The sequence below is a fragment of the Haemaphysalis longicornis genome, unplaced genomic scaffold, assembly GCF_048455015.1.
Source record: "Haemaphysalis longicornis isolate Haplotype H1 unplaced genomic scaffold, Haemaphysalis longicornis Haplotype H1 scaffold_6, whole genome shotgun sequence".
Lineage (NCBI taxonomy): Eukaryota > Metazoa > Arthropoda > Arachnida > Ixodida > Ixodidae > Haemaphysalis > Haemaphysalis longicornis.
The window spans coordinates 172,003,281-172,029,241 of record NW_027526407.1 but is presented as its reverse complement, the minus strand read 5'-3'; the positions used below and the strand labels follow the sequence as shown (position 1 = coordinate 172,029,241).

The window sequence follows — 25,961 nt, the reverse complement described above, 5'->3', positions numbered from 1 at the left end:
GCTTTCCACGTTAAATTAATTTGACCTATCACGCACGTCTTCGGCCCAACTGGGCGGGTAACGCAATGATTTACTTCCTTGATGAAAGAACGTGTAGCTGATCGAGTCAAAATGAGTGGCTCGCATGTGCACATTGATAATAAACACCTTTGAAAATTTTTCTGTTAAAACGTTGGCTATATAATTGTGAGAGAATGTGTCTGTTTGCAACCTATCGTATCATCAAGAGAACACTCGTTTTGAAGAGCTAAGTGAACAACGTAGACTTCAATGTAAGAGACACGTTTGGGAGACGTAAAGCCGAACGAACATTAATTTTTACTGTTTTTTTTGTTGTTTGCAATCAGGCTTCCTGCTTTCGGATGCTGGCTTCGACGTTTGGTTGATAAATTGCAGAGGAGTGCCGGAGTCAAATTTTCACCAGACTCTTACGACAAAAGACCCAAAGTTCTGGAAGTGGACGCAAGTGTTTCGCCCGTTTCTCACCTTATTACGTTCTATGTTCAACTAACCTTTGCAGAAGCATATTTTTGACCCTAGTGCAAGTCAAACAACCTTTCCGTTAGGCAATCAATAAGCCCCTTGTGTGCCTTTTTTATAGGTTTTAGCAATACTGTGCTTACTCGGGCATTGAACGATGTCTTCATGGCGCAGCTCAACGTAAATATCCTTTACCCACTGTGCAACTTTGTCGCTGGGAAGAAACTTTCTTGAAGGTATTAGTTTACGGGTTATATTCTTTAGGGGCATGTTTGAAAACTGCGACCTAGAGCTGTGTAACGACAGCTTTATTTCGAACAACAGGGTTTTAGCTCGACATTTTAAACCTGTATTCACCGACAGGAAAGCTTCGTATTAGTATATAATACGCTTTTTTTTATATTTGCAATATTTTAGGATCAATGTTTACACTACCCCTGCTGACGATTATTTTTCGGGAGAATGGAGGTTTGCGAGGCTTCTTATTAAAAGGACCTGGTTAGAGTTCTCGGTTTCATATTGCCCCAAATGTTCCCTCGGGGTCCTTCCTTCAGTTACGCTCTAAAACTACTGTGCTAAATAACCTATGCAGGGCAAGGTGAAACATAATTTAGCTGTTACAGCTTTCCTGCACGAATATTAGTAGCTTTTATGGCTTGTTGTCAACTGTATTTTTCTACTGTGTGATCAAACTTGCTTGGTGGTCCGACAGCACTACAATTAAATTGTTTACTGCGAAACGGACATTGCAGTTTCGACGAAATCGGAAGGTACGACCTCTCAGCCGTTATCGACTACATCCTGAAGGAGACACAGTTACCCAACATTTCTCTCCTGACCACATCACGAGGCTTTACCAGCAGCGCCGTGCTGCTTTCTCTGCACCCGGAGTACAACGACAAGGCAGGTCGCACCAGTGGCAGTCTTTTGGGCATTTCAGTCTGCTAAAAAGCCAAGTGAGCCGACCAAATTGAACACAAAAATGCCTGTCTGTTTCACAAAAGAATCCGTGCTCACATGAATCCTGTTGTCAACCAAAAACGTTTTGTTTTATTTATTTTATTTTTGGCATTCGCAGTCTAGTGGCTCGGATTCACCATGACCGGGTGGCTCGTGTTTTCGTTTAAAACCATAATTTTACTACAGGTTACTTGTTCTGTTTGAAGCAGAAGGTAAATTCACAAAAAAAAAAATCGTAATTTCGGTGAGGTTTAAACATTACAAAAAATAGCAAAAGAGACAGTAACTACGCTTAAAGATTCTATTTTTTGATAGACGATACCTACGCCAAAGGTTCAATCTCGTATCTTCAATGTCTTATGAAATCAAAACATTCAGTTGAAAAGAACCATATACATTAGGTCTTTTTAAGCTCTAAAATTTGGAATGGCCTATAATATTTTGGTGAAATTTTTACGCCCTGTATGTACTGTGGCGCTAATAGCTGCTGTGAGGCCGTATTTCCTAACGGTTCCTCTATAGCGATCAATCCTAGTTTTTATTCAATGTTCAATGTACTTTACAATATTTCGTTATAGTTTTCAGTACTGAAGAGTTTGAAAAGTAACAAGTTACCATTGTCACAGTTTACCCTTCCCATTTTTCTCTGTTCTCCTAAATGCAGCTTTCAGAGAAGGAATAGCACAGTAAAGTAGAACTGAGCCGAATGTTTATCTTAGAGGCTATGCAAAGGCGGCAAGCTTTGTTCAACAAGTCCATGTGTTGAAATAAACTCCCCTGTTCTTGGCTTGGCCTGAGGCATATTTGTCAAAAAATGTGTTCATAATTTTTCTTTGCACAAACTGCGTTTACGCTGTGTCACATCATGTATTCCTGGACTAATTCATTTACTGGAAATTTAACAACCTGCGAAGAAGGAAAACAGTCGTATCACCTTTTACCATCTTGGGGGCTTTCGGTAAGCTTCTTAAATTATGAAACAATTAGCAGTAAATTTATTATGGGAATCTGCTATATTGTTGTATGATGTTCGTTTTTCACGATTTTAAAGAAAAACTTTGACATTTTCTTCAGTGCTCATGAAGCATTTCATGGGAAGCCCGTTTGAGCGAACATTTTATTCAGCTCCAGGAGTCCGTTGTCTCAAACGTCACTTTCTAACAAAACCACACTGTTTTTCTTCCCTGCGCATCATATTATTTTATGTCCAAAATTGTTGTGCGGTAACCACACCTTAGCAAGTGCGCCTAAATAAGTGCTAAACATTGATATACATTTTCATGTATGTGACACAAAAAAAGCCCTATACTCTTCCAAACGCAACAAAGGCTAGAAATTGTCTTTGCAATTTTTTTTTCATCATGCAGGTGAATCTTCTCATCGGGTATGCACCGGTCGCGAACATCACCCATTTTACGTCCCCACTGCGACTTGTCATTCCTTTTGCGGGCCCAGTAAAGGTAATATACTCCCTTTGGAATCACCGTACCCAGGGCTACTCTACTTACATCTTGGCGCACTTTCAAACAACGGTACGATGAAATAAAAAGATTAGTTGGGATTCCCCCCAAAAAGCGATAAAATTCTGGACATGCCATGGTTATGCAATATTCCAAAATATATTACGGTTTATATTATGTTTTCTGCAAATAATTAGGTTGCACAACGTTTTCTAAAAGAGGCACCAGCAACTTTCCCCCTACAAAAACACCACGTATCTGGTAAATCCGTAAACCGCTAAAATATGTCGACAATCCTTAACACTAACAAGATTTCGTGAGTGGATGATGGTGGCTAATGGCGCGTACAAACTATGGTAAGAAGGGGCACCCCTTATCCGCAAGGCTGCGTTAGCACCATTCAATTTTGCAGTAAAACTTGAAAAATAAGATAAAACTCACATTAACGAAGCAGGCAAAAAGTGCAAATCCCCTACATTTATCGTAACGTTGCGACTAAACCGGGAAATTTTGCCGCAAGGTACGCCGCTAAGATATTACATCCTAATTTATATTACAACTACTTCCTCACAGCGAATGCTGTTATAAGATACCAGGCAGTTTTAAGTGCGAATGCACTTCTTAAGCGAGCCTGAATCGTCCGCCGCCGTCGTCCGCATAGCAACAGCTGCGGGTGCGCGCGCTCCTCGTCTTCCTCCTCGTCTTCCCTAGCAACGGGGGGAGATGGGCGCGCGCTACTCTCCTCCTCCTCTCTCCGCTCAGTGACTGCGGGTGTTGGGCGCCTCCTCTCCACTTCGGGCGGGAGAGCTCTCGCTCGCGTAGCGGGCGCTCCGCATTCCGACGCGTGAGGGCGCTCGTGTAGCCCTTGCCGTAACGGCGGGCGCTACTCTCCTCCTCCTCCTCTCTCTGCTCAGTGACTGCGGGTGTTGGGCGCCTCCTCTCCACTCGAAGATCACGATATCCACCGTAATCGCGCAATCAACAACCGTGCATTCGCACTTACACACTCTCCCCCTCGGGGAAGTGCGAGGGAATTTTTTATTTTACCGCAGCTAATCAAAATAGCTCATGAGCTCCTAATTCCAAGCACCAAACTTATGAAAAAACCTGTTTTATTGAGATATTGGCTGACCTGACGTTAATTGTCCCAAACTTAAAGAACGAACATTCCTCGAGCTAACCAGACCCTCCAAATCGCAAATATGTGAAATGTGTTTTTATAAACTTGCAGTGAATTATTACATTTTGTAAGTGTTCAGGATCGGATTGAATATTCAGGATCCGATTGAATTAACCGAGCTGTCAAAACTCATTACAGAAATAAAGCAATAGACATTCGCGCATATAACATGGCAGTGATCGAGGAAACGCAGTATGTAGGGGAAGCTTGAAAGCAACTGAGACAAAGCTAGCTATCGGCAAAGACAGGATGTACGCACTCAGATATGAACAAGGAAACGTTACGCACAAATTTAACGAGAAAAGTAAGTTAGCAGAACCACTCTACACAAAGCTGTTTGCCAGCGACGTTATACCAGGGGAAACTGTGAAGAATTCAAGCTCAACTACCGCTGTCCCGCTAGTAGCTAAAGAGGAAGTTCAAAAGGCTCTCAAAGGCATGAAAATAGAAAAAGCTGCAAGTGACCACGGCCTAACCGTAGATATATTTATGGAGGGAAGAGATATTGTACTGGAAAAGCTTGCTATACTATTTTAAAATGCTTGAAGTCTCAAAAAGTGGACATAGCTTGGCAAAACACTAACATTATTATGATTCATAGGACGAGCGATCCTCAGAACCTAAATATTTACGGTTCCATCAGCCTAGTCTCAGTCGTCTACAAGGCGTTTACCAAATGTATAGTTAGGTATTTGCATTCCCACCAACGAAGAGAGCAGGTTGTGTTAAGGAACGGGTACTCAACTATGAATCACATCCATGTCGTCAACCAATTGATAAAAAAATGCGCAGAGTACACTAAACCCTTTTACATGGCACTTATAGACTATGTGAAAGCGTTTGATAAGGTACTCGCCGCAGCAGTTTTAGAACTACTCAAAGGCCAGGGAACAGAGCGAACTTATGTAAGACTTCTACAATGCGTATTTATGGGCTGCACGGGAAGGATAACCCTTCCACAAGCAAGGCGATAAACTTCGATCCGACAGGGAATAACACACAGGGACATACCGTCTCTCCAAAATTATTCACAGAATTTCTGGAGGGTTTATTTAGAAAGCTTGACTGGGAAACATGGGATTAAGCGTAAACTGGGAATAATTGAACCATTTGAGGCTTGCGGACGACATAGTCTTTGTGAGTGAGACTGCAGAACATATATAAACAATCTTTGAAAAACAAAAATCAGAAAGCATGGCTGTGGACTAAAAATAAATATGAATAAATCTAATGTAATTAGAAAAAAGCATATCAAGAGCGTCATCTTCAGCTTATAAAACGAAACGCTTGAAGAAGTAAGCAGAATATAACTAACTCGGCCAATTTGTTAGTGCTGACCCAAACCACAGACAGAAATGCGGCGCAGAATAGGTATGGGATGGGGAGAACTCGTCAAGCACTCCCAAATAATAAAAAGTAAGCTACTTCTGCCACTCAGAAGAAAAATCTACGAAGACTGCATACTGCCGCTGCTTACATACGGAGCTGAAACTCGGCACTTTACTAAACCAGAAAGCAAACTTAGGTGGCTAAGCGTGCCATGGATCGAATAACGTAAAGAATAACACTCAGGGACAAGAAACCAGTTACCTGGATAAGCGAGAAAAATAGGGTTGACGATATCATAGTTCAAAAAAAAGAAATGGACTTGGGCTAGCCGCGTAGTGAGATGAACCGACAATCAGTGGACAATTACGTAGCAGGATGGATACCAAGAGATGGGTATAGAAGAAAGGAAAGGCCAATAACGCTATGGAGGGATGAAATACGGAACTTCGAAGGTAAATTGTGGGCTGGAGTAGCGCAGGACGGGAGCGGTTGGAGGTCAGTGAGAGAGGCCTTCGTTTTGCAGTGGGCTTGATCAGGCTCATAATTCTAATAATGATAATGATGTGGGGCATTTTTTAGGTTGCAGAATAACCGTCAGTACCTTTGAATACTTAGACCTGTAATACCTCCTCAACAAAAATCTAGAGACGTTTTTGTCCCATAAACTGTCGCGACAATAAATAAAAGTTTTTTACACCTTTTGAAGTCCGTACCTTTCCTACAGAAAACACCACGGTCGCCTACCAGTTACAAATACGTTTACGCGTGTATTTCGGGAGCAAGCATTTCACGATGAAATTAGCTGATTTCAAGCATCGTAAGATGGCATTGAATTAAACTGTATGGACGAGAGCAAAAGTATTTTGCCACCTAAATTTTGCCGCAAATTGCATTTTGCAGTATTGCCACTTCTATTTGCCTTAGATTTTGAAAGGTAGGACCGATGTCTGACATTGTGTATAGATTTTCAAATTACAGTGCTGTACTCATATTGCTATGCAGAGCATAGCATTTTGTCAGACTTTTCTCGTATTCTGCAGAAACGCTGTCCTGTACATTGATGTACACAATAATCACTTTCAAATGATCAGATTACTTGAAGAATATAAGGGTCAAATTAGGGTAGCAAATATTTCGGAGTTTTTCATAGCCACACTGGTTTGCGACTTTTCTGGACTCAAATACGCTCAATGGAAGTGAGAAATAAATCGCTGAACGCTGTTTGTAAACATCACCCTCCTCCCAAATTCTTTGCGAAAGGCATTACATTTGTATCATATTCCCATAACCTTCCTCTCATAAGAAGTTGCCTCTAGTGTTCTCCTTCTCGCCTGTCCGACGAAAAAATTTTGGTTCAAGTGGCTTTAGAAAGAATGTTCTGCAAGTTTGTAAATGTGTTGTAATCGTGTATTGTAACCATGTATTGAAACCGTGCACTGCAACCGTGCATTGATGCTCTGCTCAACGTCGACGTTGTTCAAGCTAGCCGAGGCCCTGTAATCCACGCATTCATAAAATATATTGATGCCACAATCGCCCAACTGATTGAACCATACGCTTCTTATTTTAATAGAGTCTGCGACATTTTGGATTGAGGGACTTTTCGGAAACATGTCAGTATTTTCTCCTGGAAAATGATATACAACTTTGTGAAGGTAGAAGTTACGAGACCCTCTACGCAATAAATTTCTGTTTTTATTATAAGCCTGTTATACTCAAAACAATAAAAGAGGCCCAAACTTTTTTTGAGACATGGGCAACGTCTACTGAGCATGACAAGACTGATATAATTATCCACATTAGTTCGCTGTTTAGTGTCCCTTTCGTTTATCTTTAAGACAACTATTCTTGAATGTAACGTGTTACAACCAGGACTTTATTTCAGCGGTCTGTGCAAAGTGCGTAAAGTGGGTCTGGCAGACCAGAGGCGCATCTTCTGGGACTGTGTCCGGTTTCCAGACGAAACCAAGTCAAGGACTTATCCGCCGAAACTCCAAGAAGCAGTGCGTAGTAACGACAAGGACGTTAAACTTTGGGCCGTCCAGCAGGCCCATGGTGCTCTCGAAAAACACAGACCAGGCGACCCGGCAACGGGGTACTGTGGCGCTGTGCAGAGTAACAGCAAACCCTAGGTCGACGCCAGGCCCGCGTCGCGGCGAGTAGAAACCGTCGTTTTGCAGGCAACAGTAAAGTTATACCTAACCTAACATAATTATCCTTGAAGGGTACGCCTAATTATCATATATACAATGCTTCAATCACTTTATTGACAACGAGCAAATTCATCTTTCATCAACTTTGAGGACGTTGAGTACTCATTACTAACAAAGTATGGAGTCCCACGGTGCTGTGTTTTTTCCGTGCTCAGGTATAGAAAGAACTCAAAGCTTTTAAACTGCGTATTTATGTTTACTTTCAGTATCATCAACGCAATCTTGCTTTACAGCGAAGCTAAAAGCGTTTTTTTAAACGTTTTGCTTAAACAAAAGCTTCACCTTTCAGACCTCAGATTTTAAATATGCAAGCCAAAGATTTTCACGCGTTTAAGTTTTTTTAATCCGCTTATCTAAACAATGCTAGTTTGTGTTAAGGCACCCTTACTTCAGACATTCACACGTCCGTATTGAAACTGAACCTAATGCCGTTCTACACCTTTCGTGATATGATATGGTGCCCGAAAGACAGGCTTCAGTTGTTGCCAATTGGTTGCTTATGAATGCCACATTTATGGAAATCAAAAACGTCTGCGAAAGACCTTTTTTACCGTTTTCTGAGTGCCTATCATCAAGCTATCAGTGCTGTCACCTTACTTGTTGCCCTTATTCATGGACATTTGCGGTATTTTAGCCTTTATTACTAGTATACTGTTTTGCGGTTTAATGCCTTTCTACACTGAGCGGGCTGGTAATACCCTCTGTTTCTCACTCCTTAGACGAAGATTTCAAATTCCTTTTTAATAAACACTATGCGTTCTTACAGGCAATAAACGACTTCCTCACCCGTGGTGGCTTCCTTGTTCAAAGTCAGACCCAAAAGAACTTAATTGCCACTGTTTGCAACAGCCCACTGCGTGATGCCTGCTACGCACCGTTGGCAACTATGTTTGGCATAAATCCAAAACAGTTGAACAAGGTAAACTTTGTTCTCAAAATTCTGGAATGCATTACTCCTTTCAAAAATTTGTTTATAATTTTGTTTATCATATTAAGCACGTACAGCTGCGCGCATACTCGCGAAGATCGAACATTGACGTCATTTTAAGCGTCCATTCCACATCACGTTCATACGCATTCCCAGTATGCCTCATGAACGTCTGGAAAGAATAACACAATTGTGCGAGGCCCCTAGCCGTCTGTTTTGGCCTGCCACGATGGTGCTTGGGCACACTTTTTGCGCTGACAAATTGGAGGTGAAACTAATTGCAGGTGACAAATTGGAGGTGGACATGTACCGCCGGCGTTCTTTGTAACTGCGATGCGTAGTCCGCGCACAAACTGTTTATTTTCAGTGACATGGGCAAACAAGAAAACATTTAATCTATGATTTAATCTATGCTCACGGTCTGTTTCCTCTTGCTATACGAGCTACATTCACCCTTTTGTACCAATCTTTTTCCGTTGCATTATATTTCAGGGGTAATTTCAACGTCCACTTGAAGGGTAGTGATTTGAAATTACGGCGCATGGAAACATCATCTTCTGATGGCACAAGAAATGTCGCAAAGGTTTCATCGATGCCACTTAAGGTTGACTACCCCGCACTAAATGTAAAGCTTTGGAGATCCTAAATGGTCTTACACAGTAGCGATGTATTTTAAAGATATCAAATTATGTAGTTTTTCGTTACAGAGCTTTCTTCTGGATTCCAAAAGCCCTCTCTATGGTACGTTCAGCGCTAAAGGCACAAAAACATTTAAACTGTCTGACTCATGCTGACACACGTGGCAGCCCTGCGACCCACACAAAAAAACCATGCGCACTTTGTACTCAAGACAGCAACGTTCAGTTTCTGTCAAAGCAACTTATTTGTGATATCTTGCCGAATTTCACAGTAAAAAGTTCATATTGAAGAAGAGCCAACACTTCCGTATTTTCGCATACTTTGTAAGGGTATTCTTCGAATTATCCTGCGCTGTAGGAAGGCTGTTCTTAAGATGCTTAGTATTGTGTATCAAAATCTGAGACACATTTTTTGTATTACAGACACGGATTCCAGTCTATGTGGCCAACAATCCTCTTGGGACGTCCAGCCAGGAACTTGTTCACTATGCACAGGTGAGTACCAACCATCTTCCACGAAGCTAAAGCAGGGGTGAAAAAACATGGAGCTTCCGGGCAGCGCTATGGCGGAATACGTCGTTTGAGGCAATTTTTAATACCCCGCGCCTATTAATACCACGCGCGCCCTTCGGCCTTGATCCAAAAACCCTTCCAAACATGGGACGCACAAGAAAGATTTTTATATCTATCACAAAACCTCCGCTGTACAAGCAGATGAGCATAAAGTTTACGGCAACAAAATGACGTAGAAATGAACACAAAACTTTCCACTATCTACGGAAGCACCGCAAAAGAAAAAGACTGGATCCAAGTACTGAGACCTTTGCTTAAAATTTACACACAATTATTGCTTAGCAACCAAACGAACCATTTCATCTTACACAAAATGCACTTTCACAGTTCTACAATTTTAAAGTTTAGTAGCTAGACCTGCTTATTCAGACAAACCCAAGCAGAACACAAAACGAGTGCCGACAATACTGATACATATTCTAGAGCAACCAATTGCACCACATCAGGCCAAGAAGCAACACACACAAATGTTTCCAAACTAACAACGCATGGATAAATTTGCAAATGCGTTTCTTCTGCCACAAAAATACAGTCAGAGATTGTAAAAATAAAATGCAGCTTGTCTACGTTTCCCCTCAAGAAGTATAGGTACCTAGCTATTTCGGATAACAAACATGTTTGTTAGTTATGGTAGCATTGTCCGAACGACGTACGTTGAGGCATCCTGTGAATTTTAGCAAGCTACAGGAGGATATTTTTCTCCTATATCCAGAGAAGGGAAATTGACTGACGTACAGACAAGTTCGGGAATATTGCAATGTAGGACGCTAAATAGCTATACACCTCAAAAATAACGAACATTGAACTATGCTTCAGCTGTAATGAGAGCTGTGAAATAAAGCACTGCTTTGCTTGTTCTCAAATCCATCGGTAAAGTGAATCATTCCTCGTTGCTTATTTTAGCGTACGCGTGGGAGCATATGAACAGGAAACAGGCAATATGTTTAGGAAATTGGTTTGGGAAATAAAGCCTTCTGTAGGGCAATCTATAAACAACATATAAGGGGACAAGGTGGAACTTGGATGCGACGGGATAATTAAGACTTGCCGAAGGTGGAGATCCAGCTTATTAAAGGGGGTTTTAAGAAGGGAAAAAGAAGTGAACAAAATTGGTGAAGGAATAATATGAGAAAATTTGATTATCGGAAACGCATTCGGTGGCGAGAATATAAACGTTTGTAAGTACATGGCATTACCTCGCAGCGGAGTACGTTATGAGCTGATCAGTTGTAGTAATGACGAATTCACCAGTTATACTAAAAGTAATCAATTTCCTATGCATCAAAATAATTTACTGTCTGCATTCTGTTCTACTTCATCTTTGTATTTAAACAGCTCGGCCGGTTTTATTGTGTAATAGCACATGCGCAAAGCAATACAAGTGTTTAGTTTGCATGGTGGGACGTGGGCGACAATTCTGTGGTGTGCGGGAAAAGCAGTGCCTCAGATGCTGTTATCTAGCAGAAAGTTGTGCATTGCGATCCCATAATAGGTAAGTCATAGAACACGAGAAGAGTGACATAGCGGGAAGGAAAGCTGTACATTTTACAGAATATATTGTGCACATCGTACTCTCTGCAAATTATAATTACACTTTCATCGGGTGGCGAAAAAAGGTGCAATTAGCAAATGATATTTACTTATATACTTAACACAACAAAATGTCAACTGTTTTGATTTGTCTGCAGGTGCCAATTTACCGAATCAATTTCTTATATTATGCTGGATTTTTTTTTATTTTTAGGTATACAACGCAAAAAATTTCATCAGGTACGACTACGGAAAGGAAGAAAATCAGGAGCGTTATGGTCAGGTACGTAAAATGTGTCGATAATGTTTGTGCGACTGCAAGGTACGACATTGTAGGAAGTGTGATTTCGTAAAAGTGTTGTTCTCCTATACGCACCCAGAATTTTCGTTATTATTCTTACAAAACTGAAGTTGAAAGAGTATTTTTCTGTGCTCACCAAAAAGTGCGCACACGTCCGTTGCTGTGTTGAAGAGTGCTTCATAACTATGTCAGATATAATTAGTGTGGAAACGAAGGAACCTTCTTTTTTCTATCTATATATTTATTTATTTGTTTATTTATTTATTTATTATTTTTTCTTTGTTTATTTTATTGTTATGTTTTTTATTTATTTATTTATTTATTTATTTATTTATTTATTTATTTATTTATTTATTTATTTATTTATTTATTTGTACCCTCAGGGTAATACAATACAGAGGGTAGTGGGTCAAGGGACAAAAGCCTGAAAAAAGGCAGGTGTTACAAAATATTTACCAACCTGGCTCGAGCAACGTAGTAGAAAAAACCTAGCACATTTCAGCAGACAATGCAATTTTGTACCCGTATATACATTTCGAAAGTAATCCACTAATCGAACACATATCACGGCTACAAAATTGTGGGTGCACAAAACCGCACTTATTCAAGTAACACTACACAAGGCAGAGTGAAGCATGTTGATTTCGTTAATTTCAACGATGTCTCGTGGAAGGCTGGTCCCGTCATTGGATGTACCAGGGATGAATGAATTCAAAAAAGCCTTAGTAGTACAACTAAGGGCGGCGACTTTGCGCGTATAATCCATACGCGATGACATATACGATGGTGAAGTTAATAAACAATCTCGCAAAGTGCTGTGGGAAAAATTTTCTGAAAACGGCAGAGACGTGCTATTTTATTTTAAGCAAAAACTATTAAGCAAGAACATCGGTTCACACTTCTCTCAATTTGCCGAACGTTCCTGCAATTGATCAGTGGTGTCCTATTGTGTGTGCGTGTACAATAATAATTGTTACATAACTGCATGAAATCGCCAATTGAAGATGTCGTAAGGATATTCTAATCGCGACTAGCGCTGCTGCTTTCTTTCGCGCTTTCAGTAAAAGTAGCACAACATTGCTTAAGCCGAAAACCCGTCATGGAAACAGTTATGCTCCCTATTTCTTGATTGACTCTTTTTTGATCGACTCTTAGAAAAGTGTATACCCTGTCGCTGTCTTTAAGAAACCTGCCGATTGAGTCTAGCAAAAATTTTCCCCAATAGGTGATTCAATAATCTTGTAATGTCGTATCACAGCCCTTATTTTGTCATTTTTTTTATTCGCATCGTACAAAAATAGGCAAAATTTAGGGTATATATGTGTATCATTGGAATCCTGGGGTGGGAGCACACCTTCAACCCGCTGTTTTGTAGTGGTAAACAAATTGGTCCTGATTCTGAAAGGTGGTGTCTAAGAGGAATTCACTAACCTGTTTTACAGGATACCCCACCAGAATACCCCTTGGAGAAAATTCGTGTTCCATTTGCAGTGTTCAAAGGGAAGGTCGACGAATTGGCAGACCCAAAGGATGTACAAGACTTGATCGAAAGGCTGCGTGATATAATCGTCACTGACTATGAGGTTCCTGATCCACATTTTGGACACCTAGACTTTATATACGGATTTAACGCAAAAGATATTCTGCACCGCCCCATGATTCAACTGCTCTCTAACTACACATCCGCTGGTCCCCAATAAGTTTACGCGAAGCGGAAACTTTACTTCTGCGTACTTTAAAAGTGTGTTTTCATGTAATTTTTGGACAGAAGTGTCAACTTCCCTACTGCTTCCGAGGTGTTCCACTTGGGTTTCATTATTAAGATTAAAGCAATCCTCTAAGCCACTTATCAACATTGTATTTTGAATTGAAGTTTTCCAATAAATTTCTACGTCCTTACACCGCTATATTTTATTGTAAGGCTATAGTATGCGACACTCTGAACATGCTTTTCACGAAAGTAAAATTCAAAGATACATGCACCTGTAGTTTTCACCCTTCCGTCAATACTCCGGGGTGCAAATGTTCAACTAAATATGCAATTTTTTCCCATCTAACAACAGATTTCACTGGTTAAGGCCTGTATTCTATAGGCCAGGCATAACTTCTTGCTCTCACGACACACTTCATTGGAGTATTTGACTGCACTGGTTCAACAGAAACACCCGTAGTGCATTTGGGCGCAAGAATACTACCCTGTTTTAAAACTGAAGCTCTGTGTGAGACAAATAAGACCCTCCTTGATACGTAAACAAACGCCGGGGACAGACGTACAATCTGGCAAAACGTACTACCCGGTAAGGCACGTAATATGGGGACTTTTTAGTGTTTACAACTGATAGCATAGAAACCGGAAAATCGTATGAACCGAGAACGTATCAACGGGATTCTACTGTACTTCCTTGCAATGATCCTAGCGGAAGCACTTGTCTAAAGATTAGGCTCAATCTTTCACTGCTCAAAAAACATCATTGTGAAGAAACATTTTTACAAATGGGACAAGCCGAGAGCTACCTCGCTGTGTGTAACCTGTAGAATGTTGTATTGATTCATTTATTCTTACAAACTTCTTTTTCTATCCTAAACACCCCGTTAGATTGATCGAAGCGTACTTAGCGGAAAAAACATAAAATGCAGTAAGTAGTTTTAAGCAGCAGCCCATCTCTTCTTTAGCTCTGTAGTGTATGCGAAACATTCTGAACATAAAACCTAATTTGTGAAAAACACTGAGATAAAGCATTTTAGAAGTTACATTATCACCTTCTTTTCTCCTCTACCGCTCGCGCTGACTGCAGATGCAGACTCAAATTTGCAACCCGTACAAGTGCTGGTGAGAGTAACGGCACCCGTCGAAGCAGGTACAGCTGGCGAGCTGCGCTTCGTTGGCTATCTGGCAACGTCACCAGTGGTATGAAGGCACCTCTATCCCCGTACTCTCCCCACTCTGGCGTTCTGTCCTCTTCTATTCATTTTTTACGGACAGAGTGTAGCTAACATGAACGGACGGCCGAATCATTTTTTTGACATGTCTCATCTATTGGTCACAAAACAAAAAAAACGATACAAATAAAGCGCCGCCCCGTGATTACTGACCCCCCTGACGTGCCCGATGTGATCGCCTGGCCGACGGCTCAACCGCAGTGGTGTCTGCGGTGGGTGTATATGGCGACGAAGGTTTAATCCAATCCCCGGCCGCATTGGCCACGTTAAACTTGCCAGTTTGTCGCCATTTGGCAAGTCCAAAGGTGCCGTGACGACAAGAAGTTATAACCAACCAACCAACGGTGACGAAAGTAGCCGCTCAAGAAAATGGACTTTGATTAGTCATTTAATTGAGATTAACGTTTTCCACCACACAAAAAGCAATGACGGAAAGAACCTTCGTGAGATTTGGTAAGTACAATCGCCGCATCATTTAAACACCATTCCAAGATATCGACTATTTTTTGTTCAATAGAGCCAGTTTATTTCCTACGATAAATTGCGATTCGGTGATTGGAGCCTTCTGTATTATGTGCCGCTTTTGTGGGAAACCCGAGACGCTTTTTATATGGTCGGAGGCTGTAAACAAATCCCACTGACCCGCTCAATCCTTTCTACACTTATGAGCTTTGGGAGAGTGCCTTTGCCAGCTCTTCTTTCTGCTCCCAGCGCAAGTCAAGTCAATCGCAAGTCAAGCACAAGAGAGCAGAAAGAGGCGCTCGTGCCAATGAACTCCTGAAATAAAATAGCCATCCTGAAAACACTCCTCTGAATAGCCATAAATATGTTTACTCTCTCTCTCTCTCTCTCTCTCTCTCTCTCTCTATTCTTTTTGAAATTGATTGCTGGCATAAGCGGAGCAGAAGCTTCACGCTTATGTACAAGTGTTACGGAATTGACTGTTATTGAATATGTTTTTGATTCCAACTTGAGGTTAACGTTTTCCTCACCATCATAGTGCTATTATCACCCTTGTAAAACCGTTGTCGCTGCAGCTTTATGTGGCCACCGAGATGGCACCTCGCTCCGAGGAGTGCATATATGTATGGTTACAATATAAACATACGCACGTGTGAGCTTCTCTCTCTTAGTGGTGTTTTAAGCATCAAAAAATTTTAGTAATGTCCATTAGGTGATACAAGCCATCTTTTCCAGACTGTTTGAATTTTACAGGTGCAGTAATATGATTCCGGCACCCATAGAACCAGCAGCTCCTGGGTGATCGCCCTTGTCCTCACAATAAATTTTTTGTCGCCATATTTTTGAAGCTGCGAAACGAACTAAAAGGCAGTTCGGAGCTTTTTGACGTTCTCCAAACAAATACAAAACATTATTACGGAATGACACCAAACTGCTAAAATTGAAGTATTTTGAAATCAAAGCTGTGTACTAAAACGCAACATTTCCCCGACGAAACTTACACCTGAAAAGATAAGATCTTGTTCTTACCTTCTTAATGGTTATGCTGGAATTTACTCCGTTTACGGCGGTTGAACAAGCCTGTCGTGTATCAAGTAGAGAAGCATAAATAAAAGAAAGTTACCATCCCTTCGTAATAGAAGAAAGTTTAGAAAAGCACGAAAGCCCTAGTACATTACCACTGCTCCAAAAGGGCATAAAAACTTGGGCTAAATGTGTGTCCAACCTTGGCTCAAATTACGTCCAATCGACCGTGAAACATTCAAAGACACAAATCACTAACAAAGAGTGAGCCCATGTAACGATTTTTGCACACTACGTAAACGCATCTACGAACTATCTAAAGAAATAGACACGCAGTTTATGATATCAAAGTATACTGTTTTACTCATTCTTCAAGAACAATGCGTGTATTGTCATGTCTAGAAGCGTTCCTTTCAACCGATTTCTAAGTAACCATTTTGACGTAATCACAGCCCGGTTTTATGCACGACCGGCATGCCCAAAGATCTTATCAAAGCTTTCCGGTCGACCAACCGGTCTATAAGAAAATGCATTATTTTATTAGAGGACGCCATTGGTCCCCCAAGAAAGCTTTCGCTTTGAAATTATTTTATTTTCTAATATTGGGCCCAGTTGTGTCCGTAAACCAACAATTATCGTTTTCCAGTTGATTTAAATCATTCATTGAAAAAGCCGTCGTGGAACTTTACACTATTCGCCGAAATTAAGGGCAGGATGCCAATCATTGCGGATAACGCGTGAGGACATATTCCAGGTATGATTGGATGAGATATAAGCCTGCGTGCAATAACAACGGACACCTGGCATCATAGTTGAGGACTAGTTTTTTTTCTTTTAGTCCGGGTTCCGGTTACAGGTTCCGGGAACCTAACGCAGCACATTTCGCCGCGAAACCGCAACCTAACCACCGGGCCACCCCAAAAGCCCGAGATCCCGGGATCAGCAGCGCCCGGGAACAGCACCATGTGCACCCACTTAGAAAGAATGAATGAAGAAACCATATTTACAAAAAGATGGCGACTCGGCCGAAGTGAGGGTGGGTGGAGAGGGTGTTGTCACGGAAGTCGAAATAGTTTGCGTGCGCCAATGGACTCCGGTGGCGACAGCCACGGCGAGCAATAAAAAGCTCCCCCCTGGTCGGAATCCAACCTCGGTCCCTCGTGTTATGAAACCGGCGTCTGTGCGATGGCGCTATCATCGCATTCAACGCCCGCAGCATTTCCTTCAGGTTGGTAGCGCGGGCGCTGGCTTAGCACTTTGGCTGAGTTGAAGTGGACTTCGTCATTATACTTTCGCAGTTTATATTTCGGGCTTGAAAAGTGTGGAATGAGAATATTGATATAACTCAGTTTGCATGAAGAAAGCTTGGCTTCTTGACCATCTTTCTTTTAAGAAAGTGGCAGACCAAACAAAAGCCAAAGTAGAGCTAATCGAGACCACCAGCTCCAATGTTTCCTCAATCTTCGCGTCGGTATCCCGAAGGTGGCAAATATTTTTTTTAGGTTTTTTCAGATTTTTCATGTTCTCGTCCATCCGGATATTGCTACATGATTTTTTCACTCTGGTTATTCCAACAAAAATTACGCAATTAAGCCACAGGGCTTCTCAGTTGGATTGGGTACGGTTAAGATGGTTTTAGAATAGGTTGTGGTTGTATTAATGGGGTAAGTTAGGTTCGGTACGTTGCACTGTGGCTAGTTTGGTTAGGTTATGTTAGGTAGGGTTAAGCGGCGTTAGTTTAGTTTGGATAGGTTAGGTTATCTTATGTTAGGTTTGTTGAATTTAGGTTACGCTACGTTAGGCTACATGACGTTAACTGTGCCCTCACTTTTGCCACTTGAAATATGAGGCGGTCGCAGTACGGGATATATGATCGGTTACCCGTGCAAAATATAGCTAATTTTAAATCTACGTAGTTTGGTTCTTTAATATTATTCCGCGATTTTATGTCTGTCCGGCTTTCTAGAAACTGTCATGAGGAATTACCGGTGGCAGTTCTCACTCACGGCTGCCATCAGAATAGACACAGCCGTTGACAATGAAGTCCATCGGAGCTTTTCGCCACAGTCATCGATATAACGACCACCATCGAAAATACGAACTATTAAATGTTCTTATTCACAAAGTTTTTGCGGCACGTCTGTTCGCGTTCCATCAGCTGTCCTCTAATTAGTGCAGTCTTTGTCAAAGATTTCTAGGCCAAGCCGAAAGTGCGCAGGACGCAAAAAATGCGATGTACAAGCCTACGGCCCCAACAAGGCTCAAGCGTTTTATGTCGGAAAGCTAGAGAAAACACCTTATTGTCATAAAATATTTTTTCGGATTTAAAAAAAAAGCTTCTTCTCTCAATCTTTTGCGGTCGTGGAGCCGGCTTAGGATTTGCCTTAAAAATTTTGGCTGAGGGTTTACGTACCTACGAGGTAAAAGAAGCGGGCTCCTTCAAGGGGGCGATTTTCTGTCGTATTTTGTGGCGTGTGGTACACCAACACCTTTTTCGATGCCTCAGTAAACAATGTATTGCAACAGCTGAATTAACACTCAAGAAATGCATACCTGTGATTTTACATAAATTTACGAACTCTGACAAAAACGATGCCCACTTCTGTGTTTTCCACGGAGTCGTGTGCCACGACAGTGTCCGTGAGTGACAACAGAAAGCTACACATGAATTACATTGCGCACGGCGAATAAGCGCACAGCAAGCCCCAAAATTTCTAATTTTTGCGCCATTACCTCAACGTAACTATGGTAAGGGTCACCATTGGTAGTATTGGCGTTAAGGTGGCTGGTTCATTGTTAGGATTAACGCACTGACGCTACACCTTGGGCTATGAGGCGTGCCGTAGTGGAGGGCTCAGGAATAATTCTGACCTCCTGGCGCCTTAACATGCGCTTAAATCTTCGACACACTGGAGATTTCGCTGTTCGCCTCCATCAGAAAAGAATCCACCGCAGCTCAGATCAAAACCGCGACCATGGCCTCCTCAGCACAACGCCATAGCCACTAAGCCACTGCGGAGGGTGTACGTAAGGTGGTAATAGTGCTAGTTGGTAATAAGTGGTATGGGTAATGGGAATTGGTCGTAGTAATGAAGGTAATGGTGGTAAGGGCCACCACTGTTCCAAGTGAGTTTCGGGACCTTCGTGCGCCTGAAAGTGGAGATGTATACCAAGCTCCATCCTCATTTTTGGTTTACTGAATTTACAATGCACTTACTGAAAGAGATTGGCGTTCCCAATATTCTATAAACGTCGTTTTCTAACCTAAAATATTGTTCCGAGGCACTTGGAAGAAGATGCTGCGCAAGCACATGCTTCAAGCCTGAAAGACCATGGGGCTATGTTCTTGTGCCATGTCGACTATGCGCCTACAGCTTACGGGAAACGATGTGGAAGATCAGGAATCGGTCTCGCTGTTTTCGCAGGCGCCTTGCTTGACTGGTGACATTTCCTACTTGGACTCCACCTACTGAAAATACCTGCCCTTAGGTCATTCTTCTTGAGAACTGAGAACTTTCAAACTTGCATACTGATCAGCTCACTGTCAGTCGTCTGCAAGGTACTCACCGACGTAATCGCTAGCAGAATTTCTGCTTCCTTAGATTTCAGTCAACCTAATGAACAAGCAGGGCTTTGTAAAGGACATTTAACAATTGCCTATATCCACGCGATCTATTAGGTTATAGAGAAATGCGAGGAGTATGCTCAACCCTTATATATAGTCTTCATAGATTATGAGAAAGCATTTGACTCGGACGAAACCTCAGCCGTCATTCAGTCTTTGAGTAATCAGGGTGTAGACGAGCATTACGTAAGAATACGAGAGGATGTATACATTGGGTCCACAGCTACCATCGCCCTCCATAAAAAGAGCAGTAAAATACCTGTAAGTATTTGCGTCAGAGAAGGAGACAATCTCTCCAATGTACAGCATGTTTACAAGAGTTATTCCGAACACTGGATTGGGAAAAGGTGGGACTAAGGGTTAATGGAGAATACCTCAGTAACCTCAGATTTGCTGATAACGTTGCCTTGCTAAGTAACTCGGAGGACGAATTGCAAAGCATGCTTTTCGCACTGGGCGAACAGCGTAGAACCGTGGGCCTGCAAAATATTATTCAGAAAAATAGAGTAATTCCCAGTAGCCTCGGGTGAGCATAACGGTTTGAAATAGATCGCGAGGCGGTGGAAGTGGCAAGCGAATACAGCTACTTAAGCCACGTAGTGACCCCGAATCCCAACCATGAGGCAGATATAATTAGGACAAGAATGGGGTGGAGTGCATTCATCTTTAAGTAGCGCTTGAAACAGGACGGAAGCAAGAGGACACACACGATGGTTCAAAGTGTCGTATGTGTCGTCGCTTTCGTGTGTGTTTTCGTGTGTGTCTTCTTGCCTTCTTTCTGTTTCCAGCGCTACCATACGATGTGTCAATACCAACTAGCCCAACTTTCGGTTTTACTGGAGTGCATTCGGTAGGCATTCTCAGATAATGAATGCACCCTACCTTTGTCCCTGAAGGAGAAAGTGTATGACAGCTGCCTCTTACCGGTACTCACCTACGGGGCAAAAAATTGGAGGCTCCATAAAAACGCTCCGTTCAAATTTAGGACGACTCATCCACCATTGGAACGGAAGATTAAGGGTGTAACGTTAAGGGACAAGAAGAGAGTGCTGTGGATGAGGAAACAAACGCATGTTAAGGACAAGCAGTATAAATTATGAAGAAATGGGGTCGGTAGGGCATGTAATGCAAAGGCAAGGTAGCCGTTGGTCATTAAGGATAACAGAATGGATCCCTATGGCAGCGGGCGGCATAAAGTTAGATGGGCAGATTAGATCATGAAGTTTGCAGGGATAAATTGGTCGCAGTTAGCACACTACCAGCGATAATTGGAGATCTATGGGAGAGGCCTTTTCCCTGCAGTGGGCCTAGACAAGCTAATGATGGTGATGATGATGATGACACCGTTCTTTGTTGTGCCTTCCTCGTAACAATATCTTAACACCAAAGCACGTGTGCCCTTACAATTTTCCCATTCGTCTGCCTGATAACATATGAGGTACAGAAACCACATTCATGTCTTATTTGGAAACACGTGAATATGGGCTGCCAGACCTCGTTGCGCCAATAGCGCGGCTTGTTGCCAAAAAAAAACGAGAAACGATTATGCACGTTCATTCTCCGCTTTCGATAACTCATCTCCATGCGCTAGTAAACAATTTTCAAGTAATACACCAGTCACGGCGCACACAATTTCCTTATCTATATCCGTGGATGTAAAAGGTAGGAGCGTAGGATCCAAGCTTCCCGATTAACTTACATGTTCTCTTGGGCTGATTTATGATTACCGAATAAATTATTTTTTTAGTGGAGAGTCTTATTGGTGCCTGTCACAGAAATTAGCTAATGTAATCAAAACAAAGACAGCACACGTCAAAACAATGAGGCACACTTTGGGTTTACTATAATGTAGTTTGAAAAGGCGAAGGCAACCAACAAAAGTAACGCAGGAAAATTAGACATTGATGTGGGAAATGCGCAACTATACCTGATCCAAGATAACCTTATATAGCATTTATGAACCAAAATTGATCATGGGGAAAAGGATGAATATGGGCGAACAATATGCGAGCGAACGGGAGAACAATTCGAGTACAACAAGCGAACGACATGCGCACCAAAATTGCAGTCTGGAAAGCACAGTAGATAATCGACAATGGCAATGCTTAGTTAAGTCCATGATTGACACTGCCTACAAAAAGCATCAACGTTTCTTCAAAAAAACCACGTTATCGGGTTGTTTGCAGTGTGAATGCAAACAATTGCGCAGAGACAATATCATAGCGCAAAAACAATGTTCAATTGTTTCTGGGCTAATTGTTTCTACGCTAATTATTGTAACTGTTTAAAACAACTACCAGCTGACCTAAATCTGCGTTCAGAAACAAACGGTTTTAAATTGTATTTACTAAGATCATGAAATTACAAATGGCGGTGGTGTAGTATAAATTGGCGCGTTTGAGCTATAATGTCAAAACGACTGGGTGTTCAGAGTTGGCTGAACCGTTTTAGGTGTTTCAAACTTCCGGCGGATATCGATTCATCGGCTCTCCACATGAGGTAAAGGACCAGACACTCAATGACTAAGCGTCACGCCAGCTGTTGTGTACACCAAAAGGGTAGTAAATCCTGTTCCTAAGCTCAGCCGCGCCAAGGGCGGAGTGGACAGCTGTGCTCCCCTTTATCCTGTGTAGAATCTGCAAGCTCGTGTTACGTACAAAATACCGTGCAACTGCGCTAGGTGAGTGCTGTATGACCAATTTTAGGTCATTTGAACAAAGTACTGTATCTAGGCATGCATTACAATATGGGCCAACTACCATAAAATATTTCAAGAAATACGATTATTTTATCGTACAAGAATGTCACTTTATGGCAGTTTTGGAATGTCCAACAAAGATGTAACTGATAAAAGCGCGTACTATGAATTTGCATTTGGCATCTCACACATATACATTACATGTGTTTAAAACTAATCCTCCTGTAGTGTTTTAAGGTTTGATTGCGAAAGTGTCACTTTACTCCGTAAATCGAAAATCCGGCGTTGTAGCGTTCGAGAGAATGCGCACAAAATGGCCGCACTATAACCAGCAAAACGACCAACCGTGGCACAAAAATTTTCCGACAGCTCAAATAATAAAAAAAATAGGCGAACGAATGTGCGAATTCAAACTAAGCTTCTCACGGAAACTCCTGTAAGCAAAGCTACGTTGTTTAGGTTAAGAGCGGTTGGGGCAAATTTTTTTCGGGGTGTTGTTGAGCCCGTGACCGGTCTAAAAACTTGTTTACAATAGTAGGCAGCCTATTACTGATGTAGTGCCGGGTTTGCAGCCGCACCGCACTTTTCGAGTGGTGTTCGGTTATTTTAGGCATGGCGAACAAATGCTTTAGAAAATCTTGGAGCGGTTTAATTTATAGAAATGGCTACAATTGAGTGCAGGCCTTAACTTTCTCTATCCAAAAAATGAGGGAAGCCGAAACTAACACGTAAGACTTTAAGGTAGTGAGGCTGAACGCACCCCGAACGACCATCACGACGGTTTAAGTCCACTACTGCAGCCGATTTGCTTCTTCTTCGCTGCCACAACGACATTTACTCCGTCATTGTTGCTATAAGTGTGATCTTCTTTCTTTTTTTTTTTTTTTGAAGTAATAATCATTGGACATCACTTTGGAGGGGCGTATGCTATGACGGGTCTTTCTCGTGTGCAGCAATTATTACCACGATTACGGCGAACGCCGGAGTTCTTTTTTTTTTAGCCAATCTTTGCCAATCTCCTTAAGTCGGTATGAATGGGTTGACAAACTTGTGCAAGGTACGCTAGGCGGTCGTCGCGAGGCGCACAGGTACGAGCGCTAGGCATTTTCTTGGCGTCGTTAACTGCCGGGTCATCACCGCGAGGCCAGCGCTCATGTGTGCGCGCTCGGCAATTTTTTTTTTTGTATTTTTAAATGCGGACACGAAAAATTACGATTTGCTAAACAGCTTCGCTTTTAAAATGTTTCTTTTCTTGATCTCCACTCACACCTCTAGCCTTTTGCAACCGGTATTGTTCTCTCTTGATTTTTTTTCCCCACTTGCGGCTATTAGGTTCTAGATGGCAGTTATTTTCACCATTATGAAGTGTAGTCGTACTCCCTTGTTTAGTAATCTTCTCATCCTTAACCGACAACCCTTGCATGCGCTGCTGCACACAATGTTTTGTAACCATCCGTTCCTTTCTGGCAAGATTCCCGCTAAAAATGCCCTGCATTCGGTTCAACAAATTTGGCGGTGAGCCAGTGCTGTGTCTGTTTGCAATCTCGTTCTTGTGTTTTGTTGGCTTGCGCTGTAAATTTTTTTAAGAATGCTTTGCGATTTTTATTTACTCCACATAGGGTTAGCTGCTACAGGGCGACAAAATGCAAACATTTGCTCACCACGCAACCAAAAATAGGAGCACACATCAGCTTCTTTTCATGTGATTGCACCGTCATTCGTCAAAGACAATTCGTAGCACCAAGGCTATTGTTGTTTGCTATAGTCCTCACAAGAGATAATATTTCCCATATCACTTCTGGCACTGCAAGGTCGAAACCTGGAAGTGCAAATCACTAGAGAAAAAGTGGCGAGGACGGAATTGTTTTTACAGAACTGGAAAAAACATTCATTTATTTATTTATTTATTTATTTATTTATTTATTTATTTATTTATTTATTACAGCTCAATATAGCTGTAATATATACCCGCCCCCACATAGGCCGAGTCGCCATCCTTGTGTCAATAAAGTTTCATTCATTCATTCATTCATTCATTCATTCATTCATTTATTTATTTATTTATTTATTTATTTATTTATTTATTTATTTATTTATTTATTTACTTATTTATTTATTTATTATTTATTTATTTATTTATTTATTTATTTATTTATTTATTTATTTATTTATTTATTTGTTTATTTATTTATTTATTTGTTTATTTATTTATTTATTTATTTATTTATTTATTTATTTGGTCAATACTGCCAGCAGTCTTTTGGCTTCCAAGGCAGGAGTGTACAAAGCAGTGAAATAATGCATTTTGCAAACTGCGAGCACAGAAGAGGAACAAGGGATAAATTAGACATATAACACAAATATGCAGAACATTCAAAGACCAGTGACAAAAAGAAACAAACATTACTGAATTCTCTTATGTGTGAGGAACAAGCTCGTAATATCATGATTGGGCATGTAAATGACCAAGTACACACTGGAATAAAGTTTACGACAGGCGTAGCCCTAGTTGTAGCTTATGAGGAACATATATAGAAAGTCATATATAGGCGTCAACACAAAAAATAGGCGTCGGCGTCAACACAAAAAATGCATGAGCAGGGGAAATCCAGGCGTAGAAAAAACAGCAGAGACAACAGCCAACACGTCGAAATTAATATTATTGAATGGTTCAACAACACTCTGATGTACGAAACCAGAGTGCAGCAGTTGTCGGGTTTCAAATAAGACATGTAGATAGAGTTCTGGGTTCAAGAATTAGAGCCGAGCGTCGCAAAAAAATAATCCAAGGATGACGCATTTACCACGTCGTACGAAACAACCTTCCAGTTTCTTGTCGTCCTTGGAAAAAAAGAGAAACGGTGGGCGTTTGTTTTACTACGAGGAACCAGAATTGTGTCATGCTTCCTTCGTGTCTCACACGCTGTGTTATATTGTGCATAGTCATGATAGTTTAGTCGAGTGTGCCCATTGACAATGTTGAACAGGTTTTTGAGGCGGTGAACATTGCGGCGTGATTTAAGCGTTGAGAGCTCGGACCTGTTGCATAATTCCGTGATAAAGTAGAGCCCATAGACAATGTTGCTAACAGTTTACAACTGCGGCGTCCAAATTAGGGCGAATAGAACGGACACATTTTTAAGGCGCTTGGTATGTGACTGCCTCGCTACGCTTGCAAATCAGCGCAGTCGCTACGACAAACGTTTTTAGATTAGGCCAGTTTAAAAACTCTGCCGTCGGAGGCGTCTGCGTTCGCCATCCCGCGAGCCTGTTGCTATGACGACGACAAACGCTACTTTGCCAGGCTTAAGAGCTGAAAAATCGTCCTTCTATCTCAAAAACGAAGGCAGTTTCTCGTTTGAAACTTTGGGTGAGGGTTAGAATGGGCAAGTTGAAGGCGAAATCAACAGCTTAGAAGATGACATCGCACCGAGGAATTAGCGACGAAGCTGTTTTCGCTTCGAAGTGGGAGGGCAGGGCGACGTCATGTTAGTCAAATCAAACCGGAGACAGCAAAGGATGATGGGATAGAGTGCTGGGCTACGTGGGCTGAAGTCATGGCGGGACTCGGCTTCACAAATGTGACGTCAGGGTCTCTCCTAACCTTTTCTTTCCTCCATG

At 41.7% G+C, this 25,961-nt stretch overlaps 2 protein-coding genes across 2 annotated transcripts in view; both read left to right on the top strand.

Annotated features, from left to right (window-relative positions):
- Positions 1 to 13,493, top strand: part of LOC144141270 (lysosomal acid lipase/cholesteryl ester hydrolase-like) — a 94,173-nt gene extending 80,680 nt beyond the window's left edge. Inside the window, exons 4-10 of the mRNA XM_077672847.1 lie at positions 348 to 462; positions 1,233 to 1,383; positions 2,808 to 2,900; positions 8,389 to 8,541; positions 9,612 to 9,683; positions 11,506 to 11,574; positions 13,035 to 13,493. Of these exons, the coding sequence (XP_077528973.1) occupies positions 348 to 462; positions 1,233 to 1,383; positions 2,808 to 2,900; positions 8,389 to 8,541; positions 9,612 to 9,683; positions 11,506 to 11,574; positions 13,035 to 13,292 (911 nt within the window). The 3' untranslated portion in view covers positions 13,293 to 13,493. The remainder of the gene's footprint in view (positions 1 to 347; positions 463 to 1,232; positions 1,384 to 2,807; positions 2,901 to 8,388; positions 8,542 to 9,611; positions 9,684 to 11,505; positions 11,575 to 13,034) is intronic.
- Positions 13,494 to 22,225: 8,732 nt separating this feature from the next.
- Positions 22,226 to 25,961, top strand: part of LOC144142064 (luciferin 4-monooxygenase-like) — a 33,529-nt gene continuing 29,793 nt past the window's right edge. Inside the window, exon 1 of the mRNA XM_077673492.1 lies at positions 22,226 to 22,322. The gene's annotated coding sequence lies outside the window, so the exon portion shown is untranslated. The remainder of the gene's footprint in view (positions 22,323 to 25,961) is intronic.